The sequence below is a fragment of the Lindgomyces ingoldianus genome, assembly GCF_010093535.1.
Source record: "Lindgomyces ingoldianus strain ATCC 200398 unplaced genomic scaffold BDR25scaffold_42, whole genome shotgun sequence".
Classification (NCBI taxonomy): domain Eukaryota; kingdom Fungi; phylum Ascomycota; class Dothideomycetes; order Pleosporales; family Lindgomycetaceae; genus Lindgomyces; species Lindgomyces ingoldianus.
Window position 1 is genome coordinate 210,755 of NW_022985203.1, and position 21,126 is coordinate 231,880.

General features: G+C 50.1%; 9 protein-coding genes across 9 annotated transcripts; 5 read left to right on the top strand and 4 right to left on the bottom strand.

Moving 5' to 3' along the window:
- Positions 1 to 14: 14 nt before the first annotated feature.
- On the bottom strand, positions 15 to 2,078 carry BDR25DRAFT_361122 (uncharacterized protein; the record flags this gene model as incomplete). Its single annotated transcript, XM_033696363.1, has 14 exons — positions 15 to 34; positions 63 to 128; positions 163 to 262; positions 291 to 349; positions 404 to 631; positions 674 to 907; positions 943 to 1,136; positions 1,201 to 1,316; positions 1,352 to 1,396; positions 1,432 to 1,490; positions 1,554 to 1,683; positions 1,724 to 1,879; positions 1,937 to 2,007; positions 2,042 to 2,078. 14 exons carry the CDS (start codon positions 2,076 to 2,078, stop codon positions 15 to 17), a joined length of 1,515 nt encoding a protein of 504 aa, XP_033541739.1.
- Positions 2,079 to 2,136: 58 nt separating this feature from the next.
- Positions 2,137 to 3,244, top strand: BDR25DRAFT_361123 (uncharacterized protein; the record flags this gene model as incomplete). The annotated part of the gene is made up of 7 exons (XM_033696364.1): positions 2,137 to 2,173; positions 2,316 to 2,562; positions 2,594 to 2,663; positions 2,723 to 2,811; positions 2,901 to 2,950; positions 3,018 to 3,082; positions 3,164 to 3,244. 7 exons carry the CDS (start codon positions 2,137 to 2,139, stop codon positions 3,242 to 3,244), a joined length of 639 nt encoding a protein of 212 aa, XP_033541740.1.
- BDR25DRAFT_296064 (uncharacterized protein) lies at positions 3,234 to 6,178 on the bottom strand. Its single transcript, XM_033688889.1, has 7 exons — positions 6,128 to 6,178; positions 6,033 to 6,069; positions 5,830 to 5,970; positions 5,634 to 5,768; positions 5,091 to 5,574; positions 4,252 to 4,963; positions 3,234 to 4,191 (listed from the first exon to the last, which is right to left on the bottom strand). Exons 1-7 carry the CDS (start codon positions 6,144 to 6,146, stop codon positions 3,509 to 3,511), a joined length of 2,211 nt encoding a protein of 736 aa, XP_033541741.1. The 5' UTR covers positions 6,147 to 6,178; the 3' UTR covers positions 3,234 to 3,508.
- A 186-nt stretch (positions 6,179 to 6,364) lies between these two features.
- On the bottom strand, positions 6,365 to 8,886 carry BDR25DRAFT_296068 (cysteine proteinase). Its single transcript, XM_033688890.1, has 4 exons — positions 8,438 to 8,886; positions 7,965 to 8,379; positions 6,676 to 7,904; positions 6,365 to 6,621 (listed from the first exon to the last, which is right to left on the bottom strand). The coding sequence occupies exons 1-4, from the start codon at positions 8,451 to 8,453 to the stop codon at positions 6,542 to 6,544; spliced, it is 1,740 nt and encodes a 579-aa protein (XP_033541742.1). The 5' UTR covers positions 8,454 to 8,886; the 3' UTR covers positions 6,365 to 6,541.
- Positions 8,750 to 10,221, top strand: BDR25DRAFT_328953 (putative ARP2/3 complex 20 kDa subunit (p20-ARC); the record flags this gene model as incomplete). The annotated part of the gene is made up of 5 exons (XM_033692423.1): positions 8,750 to 8,752; positions 8,810 to 9,136; positions 9,186 to 9,311; positions 9,365 to 9,413; positions 10,175 to 10,221. The coding sequence occupies 5 exons, from the start codon at positions 8,750 to 8,752 to the stop codon at positions 10,219 to 10,221; spliced, it is 552 nt and encodes a 183-aa protein (XP_033541743.1).
- A 392-nt stretch (positions 10,222 to 10,613) lies between these two features.
- Positions 10,614 to 12,418, top strand: BDR25DRAFT_328954 (2-methylcitrate dehydratase; the record flags this gene model as incomplete). The annotated part of the gene is made up of 4 exons (XM_033692424.1): positions 10,614 to 10,883; positions 10,938 to 11,715; positions 11,769 to 11,953; positions 12,005 to 12,418. The coding sequence occupies 4 exons, from the start codon at positions 10,614 to 10,616 to the stop codon at positions 12,416 to 12,418; spliced, it is 1,647 nt and encodes a 548-aa protein (XP_033541744.1).
- Positions 12,419 to 12,852: 434 nt separating this feature from the next.
- On the top strand, positions 12,853 to 16,260 carry BDR25DRAFT_93825 (uncharacterized protein). The gene is made up of 4 exons (XM_033699269.1): positions 12,853 to 13,964; positions 14,012 to 14,251; positions 14,302 to 15,658; positions 15,732 to 16,260. Exons 1-4 carry the CDS (start codon positions 13,287 to 13,289, stop codon positions 15,848 to 15,850), a joined length of 2,394 nt encoding a protein of 797 aa, XP_033541745.1. The 5' UTR covers positions 12,853 to 13,286; the 3' UTR covers positions 15,851 to 16,260.
- Positions 16,261 to 17,190: 930 nt separating this feature from the next.
- On the top strand, positions 17,191 to 18,168 carry BDR25DRAFT_271133 (flavo protein). The gene has a single exon (XM_033687242.1). The coding sequence runs from the start codon at positions 17,262 to 17,264 to the stop codon at positions 17,991 to 17,993; it is 732 nt and encodes a 243-aa protein (XP_033541746.1). The 5' UTR covers positions 17,191 to 17,261; the 3' UTR covers positions 17,994 to 18,168.
- Positions 18,037 to 20,922, bottom strand: BDR25DRAFT_361127 (uncharacterized protein; the record flags this gene model as incomplete). The annotated part of the gene is made up of 16 exons (XM_033696365.1): positions 18,037 to 18,226; positions 18,254 to 18,307; positions 18,335 to 18,432; positions 18,459 to 18,473; positions 18,523 to 18,980; positions 19,017 to 19,174; positions 19,210 to 19,275; positions 19,328 to 19,356; positions 19,394 to 19,433; positions 19,475 to 20,262; positions 20,302 to 20,315; positions 20,373 to 20,424; positions 20,451 to 20,669; positions 20,706 to 20,805; positions 20,840 to 20,868; positions 20,899 to 20,922. 16 exons carry the CDS (start codon positions 20,920 to 20,922, stop codon positions 18,037 to 18,039), a joined length of 2,334 nt encoding a protein of 777 aa, XP_033541747.1.
- Between the last annotated feature and the right edge of the window lie 204 nt (positions 20,923 to 21,126).

Consider the following 21,126-nt stretch of genomic DNA (forward strand, 5'->3'; position numbering starts at 1 on the left):
AAAGGCCCCGGACGTCATCGAAGGAAGGAAAATACTAGAGAATGTTCCATGAGTTTGTGGACCGGAGGATTTTAGAGGCGGTTGCAGTAACGGTACAATCAAGGAACAACCGCAGTCTTCGACTTTCACTCATATGCCTGTTCCAATAAAGGTTTCCCTAACCCCCTCTTTCCGCATCTTCGGTCGAAAGAATTCCGCCAGGAAACCATCTTAGGGCTAGCATATGCTCTATAGTAGAAGCACCAGTCTCCATGTGCGGGGACTATAGGGGTTGATATATCCCTCGGAACTCGGAAACTCTGGCAGCACAGTAGGTTGCCTACTACATTTCCACTACCCTGAGTCCCCTCTCGCTAATACTACCTCCGCTTATCGTTTGTTGCTTAGCCTTTATGTGGAGGACTCAAATCCTGCCAGCAATATGAGATGCGGTGGGTTTCAGTATATAGCGCATTTTGTCGACGATTTTTAGACCTCAGGCATGCGAGTTCCGAATCGTGGAGTCCATTTGAAGAGCGTGCAAAAGAGTTGTATACTGGGACGATAGAGACCGGATGTCGACCTGGGGGCCTCTCTTCATGACTTTGGAACCTCTCTAGCGTTGAGCGAGGACTCCAGGTTCCCGCTTCTCCTAAAGGCAAACATTGCGTTTCGGGTATACAACTTTAGACACCTTGAGGTGAAAAGTGTATTGAATAAGCAACTACGATGGGCTCCACCAAAAACCTGATATATCTTAGGATGTTTTCGATTCCACTCGGTTCCCAAAGCTCACATACCTCATCACATCTGCCTTTTTTGAGTAAAATTGATTTATAAAATTGGCGCCCCAGAATAGCGCCATACAATTTCAAACCCATTTGATTTAGGCAGTGGAAATTTCCTGTGGTTCTATAGAAAGTCGATTCTCGTCGCAATTCGGTACGCTAGTCGTTGTTCAACTATAGAATCTATAATGTCCGAAGTTGGATGCTCTGAAACATGCTAGCTGCTTCAACGTCGCTTTTATCGACCTCGGGGTGATTTTGGCCACATGGGGATGGAGGGTTGCTTCCGAGGCCTCGATTTCCACGTCCCGAATCCCACTGATGCGATTTGCTTTAGGGCATTTTATTTCCTTTTCCCATAGGAAGAATCTGGGTCCCAAGCATGGAAGGGCCTTTTGCAGGATTCTAGACAGGTTTGCTACTGATCTTATACTTTTCGTTATTTCGTGGCAGTGACGGGGAAAACGTAAAATTCTCGCAGTCTGGCATGATATCATCGGGGCGAGGCCGGGCCAGAACATACAAAGTACTGTTAGGGTTTCCAGCAAGCTAGTCGACGGAATTCTCATCCCAAAAGTATCGACACGATGTTCGAGGGTGTTAGTCCTCAAAAGAGGCAGCTCCAGGGACTAAGGCATGGGTGGATGCTGACTGATTTCTAGACATCCGCCGCTGTTATCATCTCTCTGGAACCGAAGGCATGGGTATTGTGCCTGTGGTCCACTTGGTAGCGGAAGATAAGAGGTGTTTGTATATTCTAAGCGGAGACTAGAATCCTAGAAATACGGCTGAACTTTGGAGACAGCAATCTAGAGGAATTGTGACCCGACTCCTGATGCAAGTAGAGGTTGCGTGAGCATGCAGCTATGGTAGGAGCTGATGAAGTGAAGTGTATTGTGAAGTGTGTTGTCTTAGTCTAAGTGCTCTGCCGTAGAGTATTTATTTACACCTATGACGGCAGAGGCAGTATGGGCCATAGCAATGGCAGAGGGGCCATAGTAAAGGTAGTAGGGGCTATAGTAAAGCCAGTAGGTGCCATAGTGAAGCCAGTAGGAGCCGTTGTGGCCCAGGGAAGGAAGATTTCCGTATAAGGAATGCGACAACTCCCACTTCTATTAGACATGTAGAAGCTGTTGAGTGCCATTTCTTCTTCTTTTAAGAAATGACACCCGGTGGCTGAGGATTAGCTCGATGCTCCTCCCTTTGGAAACATCGCCAGAAATATCGTGAATTTGAGCATCTAGCTGTAGCAGATTCCAACTTTTAAGGTGTACAAGGTTGCTGGAACGTGGAAGGCTCAAGGAAAGACATGACTTCTAAATGACCTTGCTTTGATTACTGCGAGAATAGGCCTTTCTACATGCCTTTCATGGAATTTATTGACGGTGATTTCAGTAAAATCAACGGTTAGGCCGATCGGAGCATAAAATCTCTGTGGCTGAATTTTCACACATGGCTCTCTTCCACTTTATCTTTTTTTCTTCACATTCTGGCGTAGATATGATTTTGATAATAGAAACGGTTCCAAGGGCCGGAGTATGGACTGAGCAATTGGAGTTTTTGACACATATCTGGGGGTTCAACAAATGTTGAAGTCTGAAATCGGAAACTCTGACAAGACGACCGACCTTCGGAATCGAGGGAAACGAGGTGATCTTGTATCAAGATTTTGCGTAAATTTATGCGCGGGTCACGTTTTTCTCGTCCAACTCTTCATCTCTCTCGGTTCTGGTGGCTTTTATTACCCTGAGTTAAAAGGAGGAAGAAGAGTGTCATATCCAGAAGATCAAAAGGGGTTTATATCCCGCTCGGCTGCTCGATCGAAGCATGCATGCTATCGAAAGCACTTCGGACAACGGCATCCATATTCTCGGCCTCTCCGATTTTGAAACTGTCGTCTATAGCGGTTTTGATAAAAATAAAAATAAATTCGGTGAGCGCTGGACACTCTCCAGGAGCCACTCCATGAAAGTCTTCTTGCTTGTGGTATTTACCGACGCATAGTTTACCTAGACGAGGCTTTTAATTCGAGGCTTGGAAGCTTGTGGTAGAAGGGGTTTGGAGGGGTTTTATACTGATAGCTAGGAATGTGTAATCAGCTTTTGAGAGCAGTGTGCAGCCACTCATCCCAAGACCTCCCTCCACTATTAGTCAGGCAGGGGGAAACGTAGTTAAGACATTTGGTATATTTATTAATAAGCCCCTTATCTGATATATGATGTCTAAAACAACATGCATATTTCGACTAAGGAAAGAATACGAACCTTATGAGTGACATCATGTATGCTTTGCAAAGTCTCACGCGAAAGAACGCTGTCAGTATCTTCTAAATATCTCATTCATTTCGTGACAGTCTGACTATAGCATTAGCTAGATCGGTTATCGATTAAACCCAGACTAAACTCCTTCGGCCTGTCGTACTACGGCCGCCTGTAGGGAGATACATGCCCAGTATGGAGTATGGAGAGAAACCGTAAATGTATCTATACCCGCTTTTCGAAACATAAATAAAAAGAAAGGAGGAAGGGAATGAGTTAGACCCTGGGAATAGAAAGGGTTTGGAAAAAGGAAACTTCCCACACGTTTAGTCCGTTAAAAGGTGAGGAGTTGTTATCATCCGTAGGTGATCTCCTTGTAAGCAGGAGAGAAAAAGCCAGACTTCTGTTCTGCTGAATGAACGGCCGGGCTGGCGGGTTAGCGCAAGACTCACCTGCCCCAGTTCAGCTTGCACATCATTTTGATTAACCGTCATAGAGGCTGTCTTGATCGTCATCTGAGTCGGCGTTCTCCGACTCTGCACCAGACTCGCCTTCAGACTCAGTACTGTCAACGCGTTGCTCTTCGAAGTGTCCCTCGCCACCCTCTACCTCGGATTCTTCTTGAGCGTCCTCCACAACCGCTTGCATTCCCAAAGCCTTATCCGTAAGACTCAGTCCGATTTCCTCGAACCCATCATTTTGCCGAACATGCAGGAGCCCTTTTGTGCCCAGCGCAAGTACCATCATCAGCCCCTGTGCAGCCACTATCTTGGTATTCTCGACCGGCGGAAGCACTTCCTCGAAGAGCACCTCATCGACGTTTGTGGCTGCCTCAGCTTGCAAGATATCTGATCTGTGTTCCAGCCCAGCCCTGATGCGCTGACGCTTCATAACGATAGCATCAGCGACGAAAGTCAGGAAGTTCTCGCCTTCAGAAGAGAGCGCTTCACGAACACGGGTAGATGTCTGGATGGGTTGCTGTTCGCCAGACACATCATCTGAATCCGGACCTGCTCCCGCTGGTGCAAATCCAAAGTCATCAGAGCCGAGATTGCCGAATTCGTCCTCGCCTTCAAGATTTCGTAGAGCTTCGAGACCGCCTGGAATAGATCGACCACGACCGTGGAGAGGGGATGCAGAGATCATGCGGCTTGCGCGTCCGTGGCCTTTAGAACCTTGTATGCCTCCAGTCAAAGAGGATAGCCCGCCAACCGAGCCTAGCATACCAACCCGACCACTACGGGGGATAGCCGAGGAGCCACGGATGGAAGCACTGATGTTCCATGGCATTGCAGAAAAGACCTGCTGGTCATCGAGCGCAGAGGGGGCTTCGCGCGGAAGTTCGACTTCTTCATCACCGCCAGGAGCAAACATTGTTTCTTCGTCCTCGACATGCCCGATCTCCTCTTGGTCTTCATCAGTCCTGTGGCGCACACGTCGTGATTGATTTTGGGTCTCATCATCGATGCCACTGTCACGGTCGTGTTTCTTTCCGGCCGGACCTTTGCGGGTGTGACCAGTTATAAGCTCGAATAGTGCATCACCGTAGAATCGGTCGAAAGGAGTTGGTCCCGTTGCACCAGCCAGGCGGTTTCCAATGCCTCCAATGCCGGCACCCCAGACCCAGTGCTCTGCGTTCTTTTTCGCTTGCGTGGCCACCCATTGTTTGTTCTTGATCCGGGAGGCCTCTTCCATGTTCCTCAGGTAATTGGTGTTCCAGTCGGCAAGGTCCTTGTTCCGAAGCTCCATAGTGGAGTCGACAGGGAGGGTACGTGCGGTTCGTTGTTTACGGTGCATCGGTGCTGCAGCCGTAGAGGAAGATTCCATGTGTTCGATGCGTTCCTCAACTTGCACCGGAGCAGAAGTTGGAAATGCTTCACTCTCTAAAAGGTCATCGCCGAACGCGGGCAGGTCAATATCCATTTCGTCGCCGTGTAGCTGTACGAGGGTAAGAGTGATGTTCGAATGTGTAAGAGGAAGTGTGTGATGGATAGAAGAAGGCAGACGGGGAGGAAGGAAGGAAGCGAGGTGAGAATTCTGGTGTCAATAGTAGGGGCAGACTCACCTCTGCACCAGCACGATGACCCTCCTCATGTTCCCTTCTCACCCGGGCACTGGCTCCAGCATCGCTAGGCACAGTGGGTGCTCCGGGAACAGCTGGTGTACCCGAAATGACCGGACCCGGAGTGAATTCAATATAGTTGCCATCAGCATCGAAACCAAAGTCGGGTTCTTCAAGTGGTTCCATGATGCCTTCTTCCCCTACTATGCCACTTGGACCGCCCATAGTCCCAGCACCATCGCCGTCATCCCCGGCAAGGACCAGTCCACCCGCACCGCGAGAAGATGAAGAAGGAAGGACAAGGCCACCGATTTGAGCTTCTGGGGTAGCATGCGCTTGCTGGGAGCCGAATGGGGTCAATGACTGCGACTCGCCAGACCGGGGGGTCTGGAAGAGAGGAATGTCGAGGTCTGCGAGCAGTTCTGGAGGAGGGAGCACGAATTCAGGTAGGAACGATGGATCGTCTTGGAGCACGAGCTGATCGGGCCTGAATAGAAGTCAGAAATTCCTCTTTACGAAGCCTACACGCCAGACGAGAATGCTTACTTAGCTTTGCCAGCGTCTGGGTCTAGCCCGGCATTCTTCATGACCTTCAACATCATGCGCATGGAATTTTCCGCATTCTGCGCGTCTGACAGCACATATCCACACTGCTGCAAGTACACACGTGACACGCCGTATCTGCTTAACTGTTAGCCCTGCGCCTGGGCAAAGCAAGAGCGGTGAACGCAGCGAGACTTACAACAAGTTCCCTTGAAGGCGCAGAGCCATGGGCGCCGCGGGGTCGATTATAGTCCGACATGCCTTAGGGACATCGACGTCGAGAATGGCCTTGCGGTTGATTTTCCGAAGATTAGACTTGGAGCCGAGTGTTGCAACGAGCCTTCCCTTCTTGTTAGTCTTGCGCCAACAGGGCCATGCTGACCTCAGGAGAGTGTAGCCTACCAGACAGTGGCCACGCCGTATTTGCGTGAGGTCAGGACTGCAAAGATCAGCGTGTTGCCTGCGCAGGCGCGAGTGAATCCAAGGTCAGTGCTCACCCTCGTGGCTGTAGAACATGGTGAAGAGTGCGTGGCAGAACGAGAGTGAGAACAAAAATGAGATATACAGAGAAAGTTATAGCGTCGAGCGCACAGTACAAGGAATAATTCGCGCGGAGGCGATGGTGGGTCTGATTGCAATGACGATGCTTGGCAGCGCGGTTTCGACGGTTTTGGCACGCGATGAAAAACGCGTCGCGCCCCGCCATAACTCAAAGGAAAGGTGCAAACCTGCTAGCGGAGTACCTCATTATCATTGCATCTATAGAATACATGTTCTAATTCGTGCCCATGTCGTGTGCCCAGCTATGCAATGCCAACGCCATGCATCACCATGTGCCTAATTACAGTGAGCATTTATGAATCTAAGAGGATGCATGCAGAACATGGCTGTTCAGATGAGGGTATCAACGCCTATGGTTTGTTTTCTGCCTCGTCGATGGTGGATAAGGGGACTGCCCGATAGAGGAGAATCAGGGCCGAATGGCTCTGCCCTGCAAATATGTTAGCAGCATACATGTGAGCAGTGGCTATCCCAGAACACTCACCTCCGCCAGACAAGCTGTCAATCCTCTCCGCATCGACTTCAGAGACCTTTTCGTCGTTGAACCACCACCACTTGCCATCCTCCTCCTTCCGTTTGCCAGTGACGGGATCTTTTGGACCCAGCTTCTTGATGAAGGAGGTGTAATGGCCACTGTCAGCGCTCGCGCCCTGATGGGTAATTACCCCTCGCAGTTCATAGAGCCCTGTGTGATTGGCGCCTTCGTCTGCGGACTGATTAGGATCCACAAGCGCAAGGAGTTCCTTTTTGAGAGCAAGAATCGATGCCGCGCGCTCGGCCTCGATCTGTGCCTCAGTTTTGAACTCGATGTCCTTCATCTCCGTATCCTCGGAGGGCTTAACCTCAGCCGCCTTCTTCTGCTCTGCCTTTTTCTGGAGAGGCTCTTTGGCGCTGGGTTCTACGTCATTCTCTTCACCGGCTTTCATTCGCTTTTGCCGCTTACGAGCCCGCTCAACATCTTCTTCTTCCTTCCTAATATCCCGGATCTTATCTCTCACCGGAATGAGGAGTTTCTTGAGATCGTCGGTGCAGAACTCAACAGCATCTAACTCCTGAGGAAAAGTGACCTTTCTCATAATCTTGGCCTTCTTGTTAGTCGACCTTCTCCAATCGAACCGCACGAAGTGGACGGGCAGATACTTCGGAAGCCGCGCGATGCGCGACGTTTTTGTGTACGTAGCGTCTCGTCCAAGGACCTCGGAGCGCTTCTCGATCTGCTCCTTCAAGCCAGCCGCCAGGCCGTCTCGCAGATGGTTCGTCTCCACGCTGATGTGGCAGTTGAGCTTGAAGAACGTGTCTTTACTGTGGACAGGATCTTCACCGCCCTCTTTCGCAGCGGGTTCATCGCACTCCATAACGGATTCGAATTTGCCTGCCATGTACTTGTCAATGAAGGACAAGTCCTTGGCTTTGTTGGCCTCGGACTCCGCCGCAGTGTCTTTGATCTTGAGCTTTGTTCGGAGTTGGGAAACTATCTGGGACCAAGCCTCTTCGGCGTCCTGCTGCGCGAATCCATGCCCATCTTTCGACTTTTGTGCGAACTGGGGAAAAGCGGTTCGGAGTGCGTTCAAGAACACGAGGGGAGGGAAGCCTTGTTGGGTTTCGGACATCTGTTTGAACAGATCGCGGAGGGAAGCTGTGAGATCCAAGGACGAGCCGAGGCTGCCGAGACCGAACTGGCTGAGTGGGTTTGCAGAACTAGGACCCGCCTCGCTGTTTGCTGTTAGAAACGGGACAGAAACGAGAGGTTGGCTGTCGCGTTATATGTCCTACCTAGGGGTGTATCGAGCTAGCTCCTCTTGCAACTCGGGTATAGATTTCAGAGTCTGAAGTGTCGAGTTCATGTAGCACGTGTTGCCCAAATTCTGCAAACCCGCGGGTGTGGCGCCTTCGATCTGTGCTGCTTCGGCCTCGGTCATATCCTCCACGAACCGTATCTTCTCCTTCGGTCTCTCGATGACACCGGAAGCATCGCCGGAAGGTGTCCCCATCATCATCATGGTCTGATTAGGCTTCAAGCCTAGCTTGGACATATCGGCATCATCCTTGAGCTGGCCGCCTTTGACGAGAATCTTCTGGCGGTCAGGCTCGACTCCCGTCACGGAGAAGAGCTGGTATTTGAACGTTTCGCCGTTGGAAGTCGGGTCGACCTCGACTTCATACTTGTTGCCTTGATGTTTGACAATAACTAAACGTATCGGGGATTAGCTCAGCAACTGCGGAGGTCAGAAAGACGGCGTTCGCACCTGGTATAGGATCCATGATGGAGATAGCCAAAGATTTTGAGGAGGAAGGGCTGAAGGAGCGTGATGGTTGAGTACAAGGTGAGTGTTTACAATTTATGCTGGACCGTGGGGCAACAAAGTGAGGTCTAATCCTGGCCGTAGAATCGTCGGGGAGCCTACAGTGCCAAGCCGCTAAAGCCCTAGAATCCGTCCCAGCTTCGCTCCCCCCACTACAACGGCGGCGACTTCAGTGAATATTCACATGGCATAAGTCAGGGTGCACGATTGCCACTTTCTGCTCCAGCTTGGAGCTGTACCTGAATACTCTTCACCATGGTGGATTCTCCTTTCATCCCACCCCAGTGTAGATTGCGGAAATGCTGACGCCTGCAGTCCCAATCTCTCCGTCCCTACCTTCAATGCGTGCGCTCCTCTCTAACAGCCGCCCTATCCCTCTCGAACTTTGCGTCGCAAGCTTCGGAGAGGCACAATGTACCCGAGATCGAAGCCGCGAGCTCTCCGGAGCTTCTATTAAACCCCTTGACTGTGTCCCGAAATGAGCACGAGAAGGTCCTTATTGAGCCGAGCGTCAACAGCGTGCGAATTAGCATAAAGATAAAACAAGCCGACGAGATCGAGAATATATTAGTACACAAGTTCACGCGCTTCTTGACCCAGCGAGCTGAGCCTTTCTTTATCCTGCGGAGAAAGCCGGTGAAGGTATGTGTTGAACATGGGATGCAGGCGGCATGGGGACTTACACGCTTAGGGCCATGATATCTCATTCCTGATCACAAACTTTCACACCGAAGAGATGTTGAAGCATAAGCTAGTCGACTTCATCATTCAGTTTATGGAGGAGGTCGACAAGGAGATTTCGGAGATGAAGCTTTTCGTGAGTCTTTGCTGGAGCTACGTCCATTAAAGTCCCTACTGACATATCCTCAGCTGAATGCGAGAGCTCGTTTTGTGGCAGAGTCTTTTCTTACACCGGCACGTTCCCTTCTCCTTGGTTTCCGTGGTCAGGCGCTGACATTATTTTAGTTCGATTGAGTGTGCGAATATGATATCTGCATGAAACGTTCCCACGATGGGAGTTCTGAGGGATAGAGTCTTCTTGATGGAGTTGGAAGAAGAAAATAGTTTCTTGTGATATCAGCCTCCAACCTGATATGCCAGACACCATGGCTACCATGACATCCTCAACCATGGCATGATTGTCATCCTGGGAGGGGGGGGCAGAATTACACTATTGGCTCCTTTCTAGACAATGAAAGAACATTCGGCCAAAAGTATCAATTCCTGACACTCCTTTTGCTGTGACCATATCGTTACTTCGTCAAAATCGACTAATCATCTAGGGTTTTTGCTCCAGGCGAGCATAGAAGAGCTGGCTCAATGGTTATGGGGAAATACTTACGTCCCATTCTCCCCTCCAAGTCCAATTTCAAAAGACTCCGTGGATGAAAACAATCCTCGTTTGCAGTACCTTGATAACATTTGGCCCAATCCGTTGGCAACAAGGAGAAATTTTCATCGGCGCAACATACATTCAGCTCTGCTTGTGGCGAATCGGTTCTCCTTTTTCCCAAGTTCCTGGGTAGCAAATACTACTTACCGGCCGCGGGCGGAGTTTGATACATGTCCTATTGTGGACTTAAGTCGGCAACAATCGGAGCGTTTCGAGGGAGCGGAACGAGCACATATCACATGATATCAATCACTCAGAACGAGGAAATGCTGCAGGCTATGATGAAGTCTTGAAATTTGATAGAGGGGAGTGTTTAAGGCTGTCCTCTTTGTGAGGATTTCGCTAAGGCTGAGTGCGGGGTTGGCCCCTCCACTCCACGTCTGAATGTTCTTGAAGCACCCCTCTATCAGTCCCTGGATTTGGGCACCACCCCGTACTAATGTTAGTCAAGAGGCTCTCATGAACAAAAGTGGCTCTTCTAGTCCCCTTAGCCCAGAGTCGGCCTGGTGTTGCAGTAGGTGCGCCGGTTGATCGGCGCCGGTTGAGCTTTCCCTCGGTTCATGGCGGCTCACCCCCCCATCCGATCTTCAAAACCAAGCCGACCACTTCACTGACCTGATATTTTCTCACAGGTCGTTTCCGCTTCATAAAAACGCGTACGACACTCATTTTCTTCGCCCAGTGCCGCATTGAGTTCGTCCAGGCACGACGGGAGCTAATCTGATCATGTCGGCCTTCAGTCGCAACTTGTGCAGCACCGCATCACGAACTCTACGCCAGCGCTCAGCCATCAGCTGCAGAGCAGTGAGGCCAATTGCTCTCCGAGCCGTGTCTACTACCCCTATTACTACCCGGGCTGCCGTTACGGCTCCCTTCTCTACCATGTCCTCGCTGAGGAGCGCTGCCCCGCCGGTGGCTAGCAAAAGGGAGTACGACCAAGAGATCAAGGATGTAGCAAGCTACGTTCACAGCACGCCGATCGACTCGGAGCTTGCGGTACGCCGATTCTTATTCTCAGCTGGAGCAGCAGCTAATCTGGGGTCTATATAGTTCGACACCGCCCGGTGGGTCTTCATCGACACCCTGGGCTGTGGGCTTAAGGCACTTGAGTTCGAGCAATGCAGGAACATCCTCGGGCCCGTTGTGGAAGGTACAGTTGTCCCGAACGGCGCAAAAGTGCCCGGCACAAACTACCAGCTCGACCCCGTATTAGGTGCCTTCAACATCGGCGCCATGATCCGGTGGCTGGACTTCAACGACTGCTGGCTGGCTGCCGAGTGGGGTCATCCTTCGGACAACCTGGGCGCCATTCTCGCAACTGCCGACTGGATCTCGCGGACAAATAGGGCTGGTGGCAAGCTCGGCAACGGTAAGATCCTCAAAGTGCGCGATGTGCTTGAGGCTATGATCAGGGCACACGAGATCCAGGGCTGCATGGCCTTGGAGAACTCGTTCAACAAGGTTGGCCTCGACCACGTCGTGCTCGTCAAGGTCGCCTCCACGGCTGTCGTGGCCAAGATGTTGGGCCTGAACGAGGCCCAGACACGCGATGCCGTTTCTCAGGCGTGGTGTGATGGCCAGTCAATGCGAACCTACAGGCATTCGCCCAACACCATGTCCCGCAAGTCTTGGGCGGCTGGTGATGCTTGCGAGAAGGCTGTGAACCTCTGCCTGAAGGTCCTCAGGGGCGAGGGCGGCATGCCTACTGTCCTCTCTGCCCCCACATGGGGATTCTACGACGTGAACTTTGGTGGAAAGCCTTTCCAGTTCCAGAGGCCGTATGGCAGCTATGTCATGGAGAACGTCCTCTTTAAGGTGTCTTATCCTGGTCAGCAGCCCTGTCTAATCTCTTGTGGAACATACTCTAACCTTTCCTTCCAGCCGAATTCCACTCGCAGACCGCCGTTGAAGCTGCGCAGCGCCTCAACAAGAAGCTGAAAGCGATGGGCAAGACCGCTGCAGATATCGATAGCGTCGTTAACCGGACGCACGAGGCCTGCATCCGGATCATTGACAAGCAGTTCAAGCCCATGGAGAATTTCGCTGATCGTGACCACTGCGTTCAGGTAAGCGTGACCCCCGACAGGCTGACGGACGTGACTGATAATATGCGATAGTATATGGTCGCTACCATGTTCGTGTTCAACCGTCTGGAGGCCACGGACTACCCCGATGACAGCGAGGCAGCCACCTCGCAGCTCGTCGAGTCCCTACGGCAGCGTATCTCCTGCGTGGAAGACCCGCAGTTCACCAAGGATTACCATGACCCAGAGAAGCGCACTATTTCCAACGCTCTCACCGTGAAGCTAAAGGACGGCACCGTCCTTGAAGAAGAAGTCGTCGAGGCTCCTTTGGGCCACCGCCTGCGACGTGAGGAAGCGAAGCCTGAAATACTCGCCAAGTTCAAGAGGCATCTCGGACCGCATTTCCCAGCAGAGCATGTCGATAAGCTCGTCAAGCTTGGCCAGGACGGGAAGACGTTGGACGCGATGGACGTTGACCAATACGTCGATCTCTATGTGAAAAATTAATTATTACCCGCGGAGTCCTAGGTAGATTAAGAGACTGGTCTTTTTCTTGCAATGGCCGTCCTGAACAAATGACGATATCTCGTGTTCGCTAACGCCCCCCAGAATGCACCCACAGAATGTAGCCGAACGTTTTAAGCTTCACTCTATCTAAGATCGTCATCCCGGTCGTTTTGTTTCGTTTCTTCATTTGCTTGGTTACACCAGATCGCATGTGGGGCCGGAACTTCTGGCCATCGAAGCTTCTGTACTTTCTTCTAATCTTCCGACGGTTACCGCGTGACAGCCTCCCGCTTCAACCTGACGCCATTGTCGTTCCACTGGCATATTGACGATTTTATGTCGGACGAGAAGTTTCTCCAGATATGTCCAGATGAGATTGAAGGACCCGAGTGCGAAGTCGAGGCCCCAATATTGAGCGTGCAAAGTGCCGGCAGCTGCGAGCCTTTCCTGGTTTTCAGATACCCCGTGGGGCAGTGCTTCTCACAAGCCGAGTCCGGAGACGCGCTGTCCGTATGAGAGAAACTCAGGCTCGAACGGTGGGTGGCCGGGACCAACGGGTCGATATGGCGCGTCTGTTATCACACTCGTTCCACATCGTCAGATTCGCTTTGGGGGAATGTGGGAAGAGAAGTGCATTACTATGTTGATGAATGGTTAGCAGAAAATTAGTCGCAGAGAAGGGGACCGCTTCAAATGACACAACAATGCATGGCGGCGGTAGGTCCCTGATAAGTACTGGACCAGCAGTCTGGACGATTTCTGTCCCTCCAGTCTAGCCACCCAGACATTACCAATCCTCCCCTCAGGGGCCTACGATCCAGAGCCGTCCAGCTTACGTACACCCCCCAGTTCTTTGGAAGCCTACGTGATGCCGCCAAGCCCCACGGATCAGATATACGCACCGCCAGGATGGCCAAGTACTCCTCTGCCAACGGGTGTCTCGGTCGAGGATCTCCCCATTTCTGATCCTCACTGTACGAACGATACCTGCAGGGCATTTCGGGAGGGGTTTGCTGAGGACCAAAAAGTCACCCCGCTGTTAGGACTTCTGGAGTACGGGAAATGGACCGTATGGTTCTACTCGTTCTGGATACTACTCTTTACGGCGATCTACGTGTATCACCAGGTACAAGATCGAGTACCACGAAGGAATGAGCGGTCAAGAAAAATTTCACCATCCTGGAGGGACAAGCTGGTTGCACTTTTCCGGTTTTGCACATACCGGCGACCTGATAACTGGTTGACAAGATCGATTGGACTACGACAGGTTTCTTACGGTGTTCTTATGCTTCTCGCATTCGCAACTATCTTCTTTACAATCTTGCCTTGGCCGCAGCGACCGTACCTCCGTGCGCTGTTCAGATATGGATCCCCACCGTTGTCGGTACGATGTGCGTTCATCATCTCTGCACTAACGCCTCTAACTGTGGCGTTGGCCGGGAAAGTCAATGTCATTACCTGGATGACTGGCGTTGGATACGAAAAGTTCAATGTATATCATCGATATGTGGCCTATGTAATATTCATTTTTGCAACTATTCACACTGTACGTCTCTCCCAGCATTTCCGTCGACTCCAAACTGACTTCAACAGGTACCGCACTTTGTCTCCCCAGTCAGAGATGGAGGCTGGAGCATGCTCAACTCGTTGTACGCGAACGAGAGGCGCGAACTATCAGGAACCCCTTTGTACTTTGCCACCTTTGGCCTCGCATTCTTCTCCATTCCTTTGGTGCGCAAAAGGTTCTATGAGGCGTTCAAGTACTTGCATATTTTCCTTGCTGTAGCATACATTGGTCTCTTCTGGTGGCACATCTGGGGGGAGTACATGAGCGTAAGTGTATCAATCGTGTCCCTCCAACTTTAAACTGATAATACCATTAGCCAAATTACCTGTACGCTACGCTTGCTGTATTGTTCTTCTCTAATATCCTGCGCTTGGTGCAACGACATAGAAACCTCCGATATGTGGCAAATATGAATGGCTGGACGACGACCATCACGCATCTCTCGGGGAACATGACGAGAGTAGCAGTGTCTGTTCCGACATCGATGAAATGGAAGCCCGGCCAACATGCGTTCCTTCGAATGCCGAGTTTGAGTTGGATCGGTAACCATCCCTTTACCATCGCCAACATCCCTTCGGCCGCTCTCGAGCGAAATAGCCACGAGATGATCTTCCTCGTACGACGACAAAAAGGCTTCACGAAGAAGCTCTTTGAGACAGACAAGGGAACTCCAGAAGATACTGGACGAACCTCGCCCCCATTCTTCAATTTCGATTTCGAAAAAGGCAAAGCCATCAGCGTAACCGGTGAGAAAACTAAACATCGCCACGACACCGAATGCATCGAAAATACCATCACCATAACCGAGCAAGAAGTCGAATCGCCCCTCTCTCCTCTTTCCCAATCCTCCTTTCCTATCATCTCACCCCCAAAACCACAACGCCAACGGAGATCATCCTCCTCTTCCTTCCCTCTCCGCGACGAAATAACTACCCACAAACTCCACACCATCGCTTGTAAATCCGGGGTGTCCTCCCCCCTCCGAACGATCATCGATGGCCCATACGGCACGCACCGCCGTCCCATCCACAAACTCTTCGATACAGTAATCTGCATCGCCGGCGGCTCAGGTATCACAGCCTCTATGCCGCACATCCTTTCCCTAACAACCCATCTCCGCAACCAACAGAAAGACAAGATCCTGGCAACCCGGCGCATCCATCTCATCTGGGTTATCCGCGATTCGGAGTGGGTGAAGTGGATTGAAGAGGGACTTACCGAGGCTGTTAAGAATATTCAAAATCATCCGAATCCGAATAATGCGAGTTTTACTGTGGATATTTTCATTACGAGGGAGAGGGCACTTGCGGAGAGTGCGAGCACGAGCGAGGATGAGTTGAGTCCGTGTGTGAGTCCTGTAGATCCGACGGGGAGGGGGAGGAGGGGAAGTTTGCCGTTTTCGGATAAGGTGTTTGAAGCTCTTGGGGTGAGTGAGAATGGGGAGGTAGATAGGCTGCCGGAGAAACCAAGACCCGTGCTGAGGAGGTTGAATGGCGGGATCGGCCTGTTTGACGAGGAAGTGCATTTTGGGGTTGAAAGTGGGAGTGGGAGTGGCAGTGAGAAGGGCGAAGAGAGTGCGAAAAGGGGTGTCAGTGTTGCGATGCATTATTGTAGGCCGGTCGTTGCGGATGTAGTGGAGGGGTATGTTAGTGGTGATCGGGCGATTGTGTTAGGTGAGTCTACTACGTCTTGTCTACTTTCTGTCCTAAGATTTGTGAGAGTGGTTGCTAATGAATGGGTCTCTAGGTTGTGGTCCACCCTCTCTATCCGCTGATCTTGCAAACACAGTTGCGAGGTTACAGAATCGCGTACTGAGAGGTGAGATGAGGGAGTTGAAATTGGAGATTGAGACGTTTGGCTGGTGATCAATTTGACCACCCTGAGGACAATCTTGCAGCCCCAAACAGTGTATCTCGGTGTAGTTTGATACCATTCCTTCCATATGTTCTCTTGCACTGCATATCTATCATACATAGCATTTCTATTGGTTAGTGGACAGGGCAGACATCTTAAGAGTGGCTGCATCACGGCGTGCATGCACAGGAGACTAGGGATCGCTGGGTGTTGTAAAAGGCGCCATTGTCCTACACAAAGTGTACGTGGCTTAGGGATGAGAGGTTAGAGGTGCAAGTCAACATCATTGTAGTGAGGTACGGATTGCACTATACAGACTCACCACCGACGACAACGCCCTACGAAAAGGGTGGCATATGCCGCCGAAAATGGCGGCAGAACGTATATAGCTTTTTAATACAAACGTATTAATATTTCCTTACCGTCTGCCTTTTCATCTGAGAGTCCTTGAGCTCATGCAACGAGACCCCTGAATCAGGCCCCCCTCATGCAGTGGCTGAGCCAGATTGAGCCCCACCCTGAGCAAATCCAACAGGCTCATGAGCTCGCCCTGAGCCAAGTGAGCCGGCGTGATCTGCTTGATTCAAGCCTGAGCTCCTCTTGATTGTGCCTGATTTCATCCTTCCTAATTTGGAGGCGCAGGTGCAGTCCCGGGCGCCGAGGAGGTCCAAAATCCAGTTGTCAGATCACCGCCTTGAGCAGCATGAAGAGGATCTGAAATTGGGCCCCAATCAGCTCGTAGACATGTGAGGTGTCATAGACTGACTGGTCCCACTTTCGGGCCCCTGTCAATGATGCACCTACTCTAGTTAGCCAATTTTGGCGCAATACATCAGCAAACTTTCACGCGGCTCAATCCCGGCTCAGCCTTGGCTTAGTCTAAATCAAGCCTCCTCAGGCTTTTGCCCGGGTTTGCTCATGATCTCATGCCCAAGCTCATGAGTCATTGGATCTCTCATGTAAATCTATCGTCCTTGGAACTCTGTCATCCCCGGATTCCCCAATCCTTGGAAAATTTGTTGTCCTTAGAACTCTGTCATCCTGGATTGCCTTTTCCTTGGAAGTCATTGGTCCATGGAAAACCAGGTTTAATTTCCGACCTGAACGTTGTATCAAGGGACTTGAAGATGGCAATAAAGTGTTGAATGGTTCTGCTTTGACTAGGCTGGCGTTCTTGCAGTCCCAACGGCATACTTTGGTAAATAATTAGATGGCATTTCCGCTTTGAGAAATGGTGGCTCTCTTTGGCGCTGCTCTGATTGGCTAATTTTAGACGAGCACTTGGCGGGAGGCAAGTCATGTGCATCACCAGAAAAGTGGGGGCGTGGGACAATTCTCCCAACTTCATCAACAACTACCAAGCTACCAGGCTCTCGTTACTTAAAATCCATGCCACACGCCTCATCAAATTGAACCAGCAAAATGGACCTAGCTGTTACAGATACCAACGACTCGCTCTGCAATGCCGCAAACTCCGCAGCTACGTTACCGACGTTCCGCGAGGATGGCAGAGCGCACCTTCTCCTTGCTGCGAGCGGATCCGTTGCCACCATCAAAATCCCGGAAATTGCAAATTCCCTTTCACGTCATAAAGACAAGTTATCTATTAGGATTATCCTAACCCAATCGGCCAAGAACTTCCTGGCCGGCCAATCCGAGGAACAGCCTTCTGTATCCTCGCTGATGAATATTCCATGTGTCGAAGCTGTATATGACGACGCTTCCGAATGGGGCCCAGAGCCATGGCGGCGAGGAGCCCCAATCCTTCATATAGAAGCGCGTAAATGGTCCGACTTGCTCGTTATTTGTCCTTTAGATGCCAACACATTAGCAAAAATTGTGAATGGCATTTGTGATAATCTATTAACCAGCGTGGTTCGGGCCTGGGATACGGATGGGACTGTTGATGGGAAAAGGAAATCTATCATCGTGGCTCCTGCGATGAATACTGCGATGTGGCACCATCCTATTACGGCGAAGCAAATCCGAATGCTCGAGGATGATTGGGGTGTCCAGAAGGGTGAGGAAGAAAACGGCTGGTTTGAAGTGTTACGGCCTCAAGAGCGTCTGCTGATGTGTGGCGATACGGGCAATGGTGCGATGCGTGAGTGGCAGTCAATTGTCGGTATAATTGAGGAACGCCTAGGACTTTGATATGCATGATTCGATGATTGGAATATAACTTGAACTGTCTCCGCTAGAAGTCGTGAATACATTCTTGCAATCCTTCGCATCGGCAAGAGAGATTGATAAGAGCTCTAATCATATCAATTAGCATGAGGGTATCCGGACCAGCTCGATGGGCCTGTTGGTAAAGCATGGAGGCGGGATAGAGGAGATGGTGAAAATAAGATAATGACATAGTTAAAAATCCTGGCAGAACCTTCCTCTAGTGTCTTGGTACTAGAATCGACCTCTCCGGGGTTTGCTCCTCAAGTATCATTCCTAATATTCGTCGATTAATTGCGCTTATTGACCATTTAGCTAGTGTTGACCGTAAATTCATGTCTGCGTTGAGGAGCACATCTTGAATCTTCCGTATGGTCATCCCAGATGTTTCGTGCCTTTGGCCATAAATCCTCCGGAACACACTCTAATTAAATCTTGCGTGTTGTCCACAGCAAGGAGTATCACCTAAAAGCTCCTCAATTGGCTCATTGTATTTAATAAGAGTATCAATCACAACTTTTCCGTCGAGGCCGTAAACCGCAATTTCGACTGGAATAAGCTTCGACATTCGCCCATCCTTTCCAGGGATTCTTGCAAATTCCGTATCCACGCAAAACACTCGCCCTACCCTACCCAGGCGTTCAATTTGACGTGCCAATCTTCTCACACAACGCGGTACAGTAACAGCTGATAGACAAGCTGCCATTTCATCTGGAGTCTGCACAAGGGACCCGAAACCAATCCTCTTGATTTTAAATGCGCTGTGCCGTGCCTGTCTTGCTTTAAGCTCATAATGGCGTCTTAGGTGTTTATCACACGCTGGAATCAATCCTCTCTCATCGGCGATAGCTCCATTCTTACAGCTCATAAGTACGGTGCATAGGCCCTTTTTTAACTTTTCCCTCTGGGTCAAGAGCTTCTTCACTGCCGACGCACTTCGCAACGCGAGGACATGCTCTTCAATCTCGACTCCTGAGTGGTTCAGCTGTAAGTGTAATCTCCATCCACTCTCTTCTTTGAACTTGACACCACAGCCATCAATGTCGCATTCGATTCCAATCTTTAGATGATTGTACAATATGTGCGCGTTTACCAAGTAAGTGGTGCGGAATGCCGCTGAACATCCGTCGTATTTACACCTGTATCTCGGCTCCCCAGGTGGTCTACTGTGTTTGCGTAAGTGTCCCCAAGCAGAGGACACGGTAGACTTCGTACCACAGACACAGCAGGCAATCTTCTCAGCGTTGTGAAAGCCTCGGATGTGTTGCTGTAAGCCAATCTTGTCAGCAAAAGATTTGAAGCAGTCATCCTAGGCGCACTTAAATCTCTCAGAGTTTGGATTATGCGTCTTAAGATGTCTCTCAAACCCTTCCTTTCTACTGAACCTGAGATTGCAGACTGAACATTAATGATATTTTCCGCATCCTTTTTGGTGTGTGGCGAGATAAAAGTAGTCATCCCCACACTTCTTGCAACAACGAAGGACACTGCCTTGACTCCGGGGCGCGCTCCAGTGCTTATTTCCTGAGATGGAAAGTGGTGTGTCTTTATGCTTGTATTTTATATGGTTGTCTAGAAGTTTTGGATCTCGAATCCTCTTGTCACACCCGGAGTCATTCCAGTTGCATTCAGCCGTGCGACCATTGGGATGTTTCATGTTGACATGGTTGCCTAGAGCAACGTCTGTCTGAAAGTATATCAAACAAAAGACACATTGGGGCTGGGTCAGTGATAGCGTTCTTGCGGTCTCCAGCCTCTCTGCGTCTGACTGCACGATGCCTTTGATCTTCTTCAGCTCCGAAAGTGATTTAGGCGTTGTAAGCTTGACGAACGTCCTAGGCTCTCCGCCATCGTCAAATACTGATGTACCATGTGGCCTCGAGGAGATGTTATTCAAATCGTAAACGCCCTTGACCTTCTTGATGTGAGACTGGTTTGCGATAGGAAAGGAAATGTTGGAATGTGCAGACTCAGAATATAGTAGACAAGGTGAGGTAGTGCGATAGCTATTAACATCTGCTTTAGGTGGAACAGTGGGCCGAGTATCTCTTTGTGCCAACTTTGCTCTTGTTCTCTGAGAAATATGTTCGTTGGCAGAAGATGGCGAGTGGTCGAGCAGGATTTGGTGTGTTGAAAACAAGGTAGCGGAGCCGCTCCTGCGGTGCTTTCTGTTGTCTTGTATAGTCTCCATCCTTAAGGGAGTAAGGTTGATTAGGACTTTCGAAGCAAGCAATACGCGCTTTAACGGACGCGACTTTTATTTTGATTCCGCAGTCTCTTAGCGCGTAGCCACAGTTTCAGTACTCCCTTATCTCAGCAAGCTCAGTCGGGTTAGAGCTTGGTCAAAGGCCAAATCTCTGCAACCAAGAGCAAAGATGTTGACTGAGGTGTGAAACACCGCTATCCCTATATTGGTCTAGTTGACATCCCCCTGCTCTTGACTGTCGGCTGAGCTTGCTGAGATAAGTACTCCCTAATCTCTCGAAAAAGAGGCTGAGAGCTAGTCCAGAAGCAGAAATGATAACAAGAGGTGCTTTTGACGCTAAAAAAGACTTTTGGGACGATTCTCCGTACCAAGCAGCCCACAACGAGCTCCGAAAAACCCGTATAAATTTTACATTGTGAAATATCAAATGATGGCGGCCATTTCGGTTTACAATGCTGAAGGTTACCGTAGAGGGCTACAATAAGTCATACTACAGCCTGGAGCAGTACAATTCGTAGTGCTACATCTTGGAATACTACAGATTGAAACGCTACAGTTGGGAAGGGATACCATTTTTGAAGCAATGCAAATCTAAATTAAGCTCGGGAGTCAGAAAAAGGCGAACCTGCTTATATTTTCTGATTGGTAGATGGGCTGGCACTCTCACCACCAAAAATAGCATACCAGCCTAACAAAATTAAGGGGCATATCAGGAAAAGTACTTTTCCCTAGAAATTTTAAGATTTTGTAGCAATTATAAGATAGTCCTTAAAAGTTTAAGCTGAACATTTAATGTTCGCTTAATGCTCTTAATGCTTTAAAACATTAGGGTTATTAAGCGATTGTTGAACGACATTGTACGGTCACAACGTCGCAACGTACTTTTCCTAATACATAAGAACATGCGTCTAA

What these genes read in the sequence shown, in the direction of transcription:
- BDR25DRAFT_296064 (XM_033688889.1), bottom strand. An exon ending in CGCCTTCAAGGGAACTTGTT is followed by an intron (nt 5,769 to 5,829) that starts GTAAGTCTCGCT and finishes ACAGTTAAGCAG; the next exon opens with ATACGGCGTGTCACGTGTGT. An exon ending in CCCCCGTAGTGGTCGGGTTG is followed by an intron (nt 4,192 to 4,251) that starts GTATGCTAGGCT and finishes AAGGTTCTAAAG; the next exon opens with GCCACGGACGCGCAAGCCGC.
- BDR25DRAFT_296068 (XM_033688890.1), bottom strand. An exon ending in CTAGCTCGATACACCCCTAG is followed by an intron (nt 7,905 to 7,964) that starts GTAGGACATATA and finishes AACAGCAAACAG; the next exon opens with CGAGGCGGGTCCTAGTTCTG. An exon ending in TGACAGCTTGTCTGGCGGAG is followed by an intron (nt 6,622 to 6,675) that starts GTGAGTGTTCTG and finishes ACATATTTGCAG; the next exon opens with GGCAGAGCCATTCGGCCCTG.
- BDR25DRAFT_93825 (XM_033699269.1), top strand. Translation starts at nt 13,287, where the DNA reads ATGCCGCCAAGCCCCACGGATCAGATATACGCACCGCCAGGATGGCCA. An exon ending in TTTTTGCAACTATTCACACT is followed by an intron (nt 13,965 to 14,011) that starts GTACGTCTCTCC and finishes TGACTTCAACAG; the next exon opens with GTACCGCACTTTGTCTCCCC. An exon ending in TGATCGGGCGATTGTGTTAG is followed by an intron (nt 15,659 to 15,731) that starts GTGAGTCTACTA and finishes ATGGGTCTCTAG; the next exon opens with GTTGTGGTCCACCCTCTCTA.
- BDR25DRAFT_271133 (XM_033687242.1), top strand. Translation starts at nt 17,262, where the DNA reads ATGGACCTAGCTGTTACAGATACCAACGACTCGCTCTGCAATGCCGCA.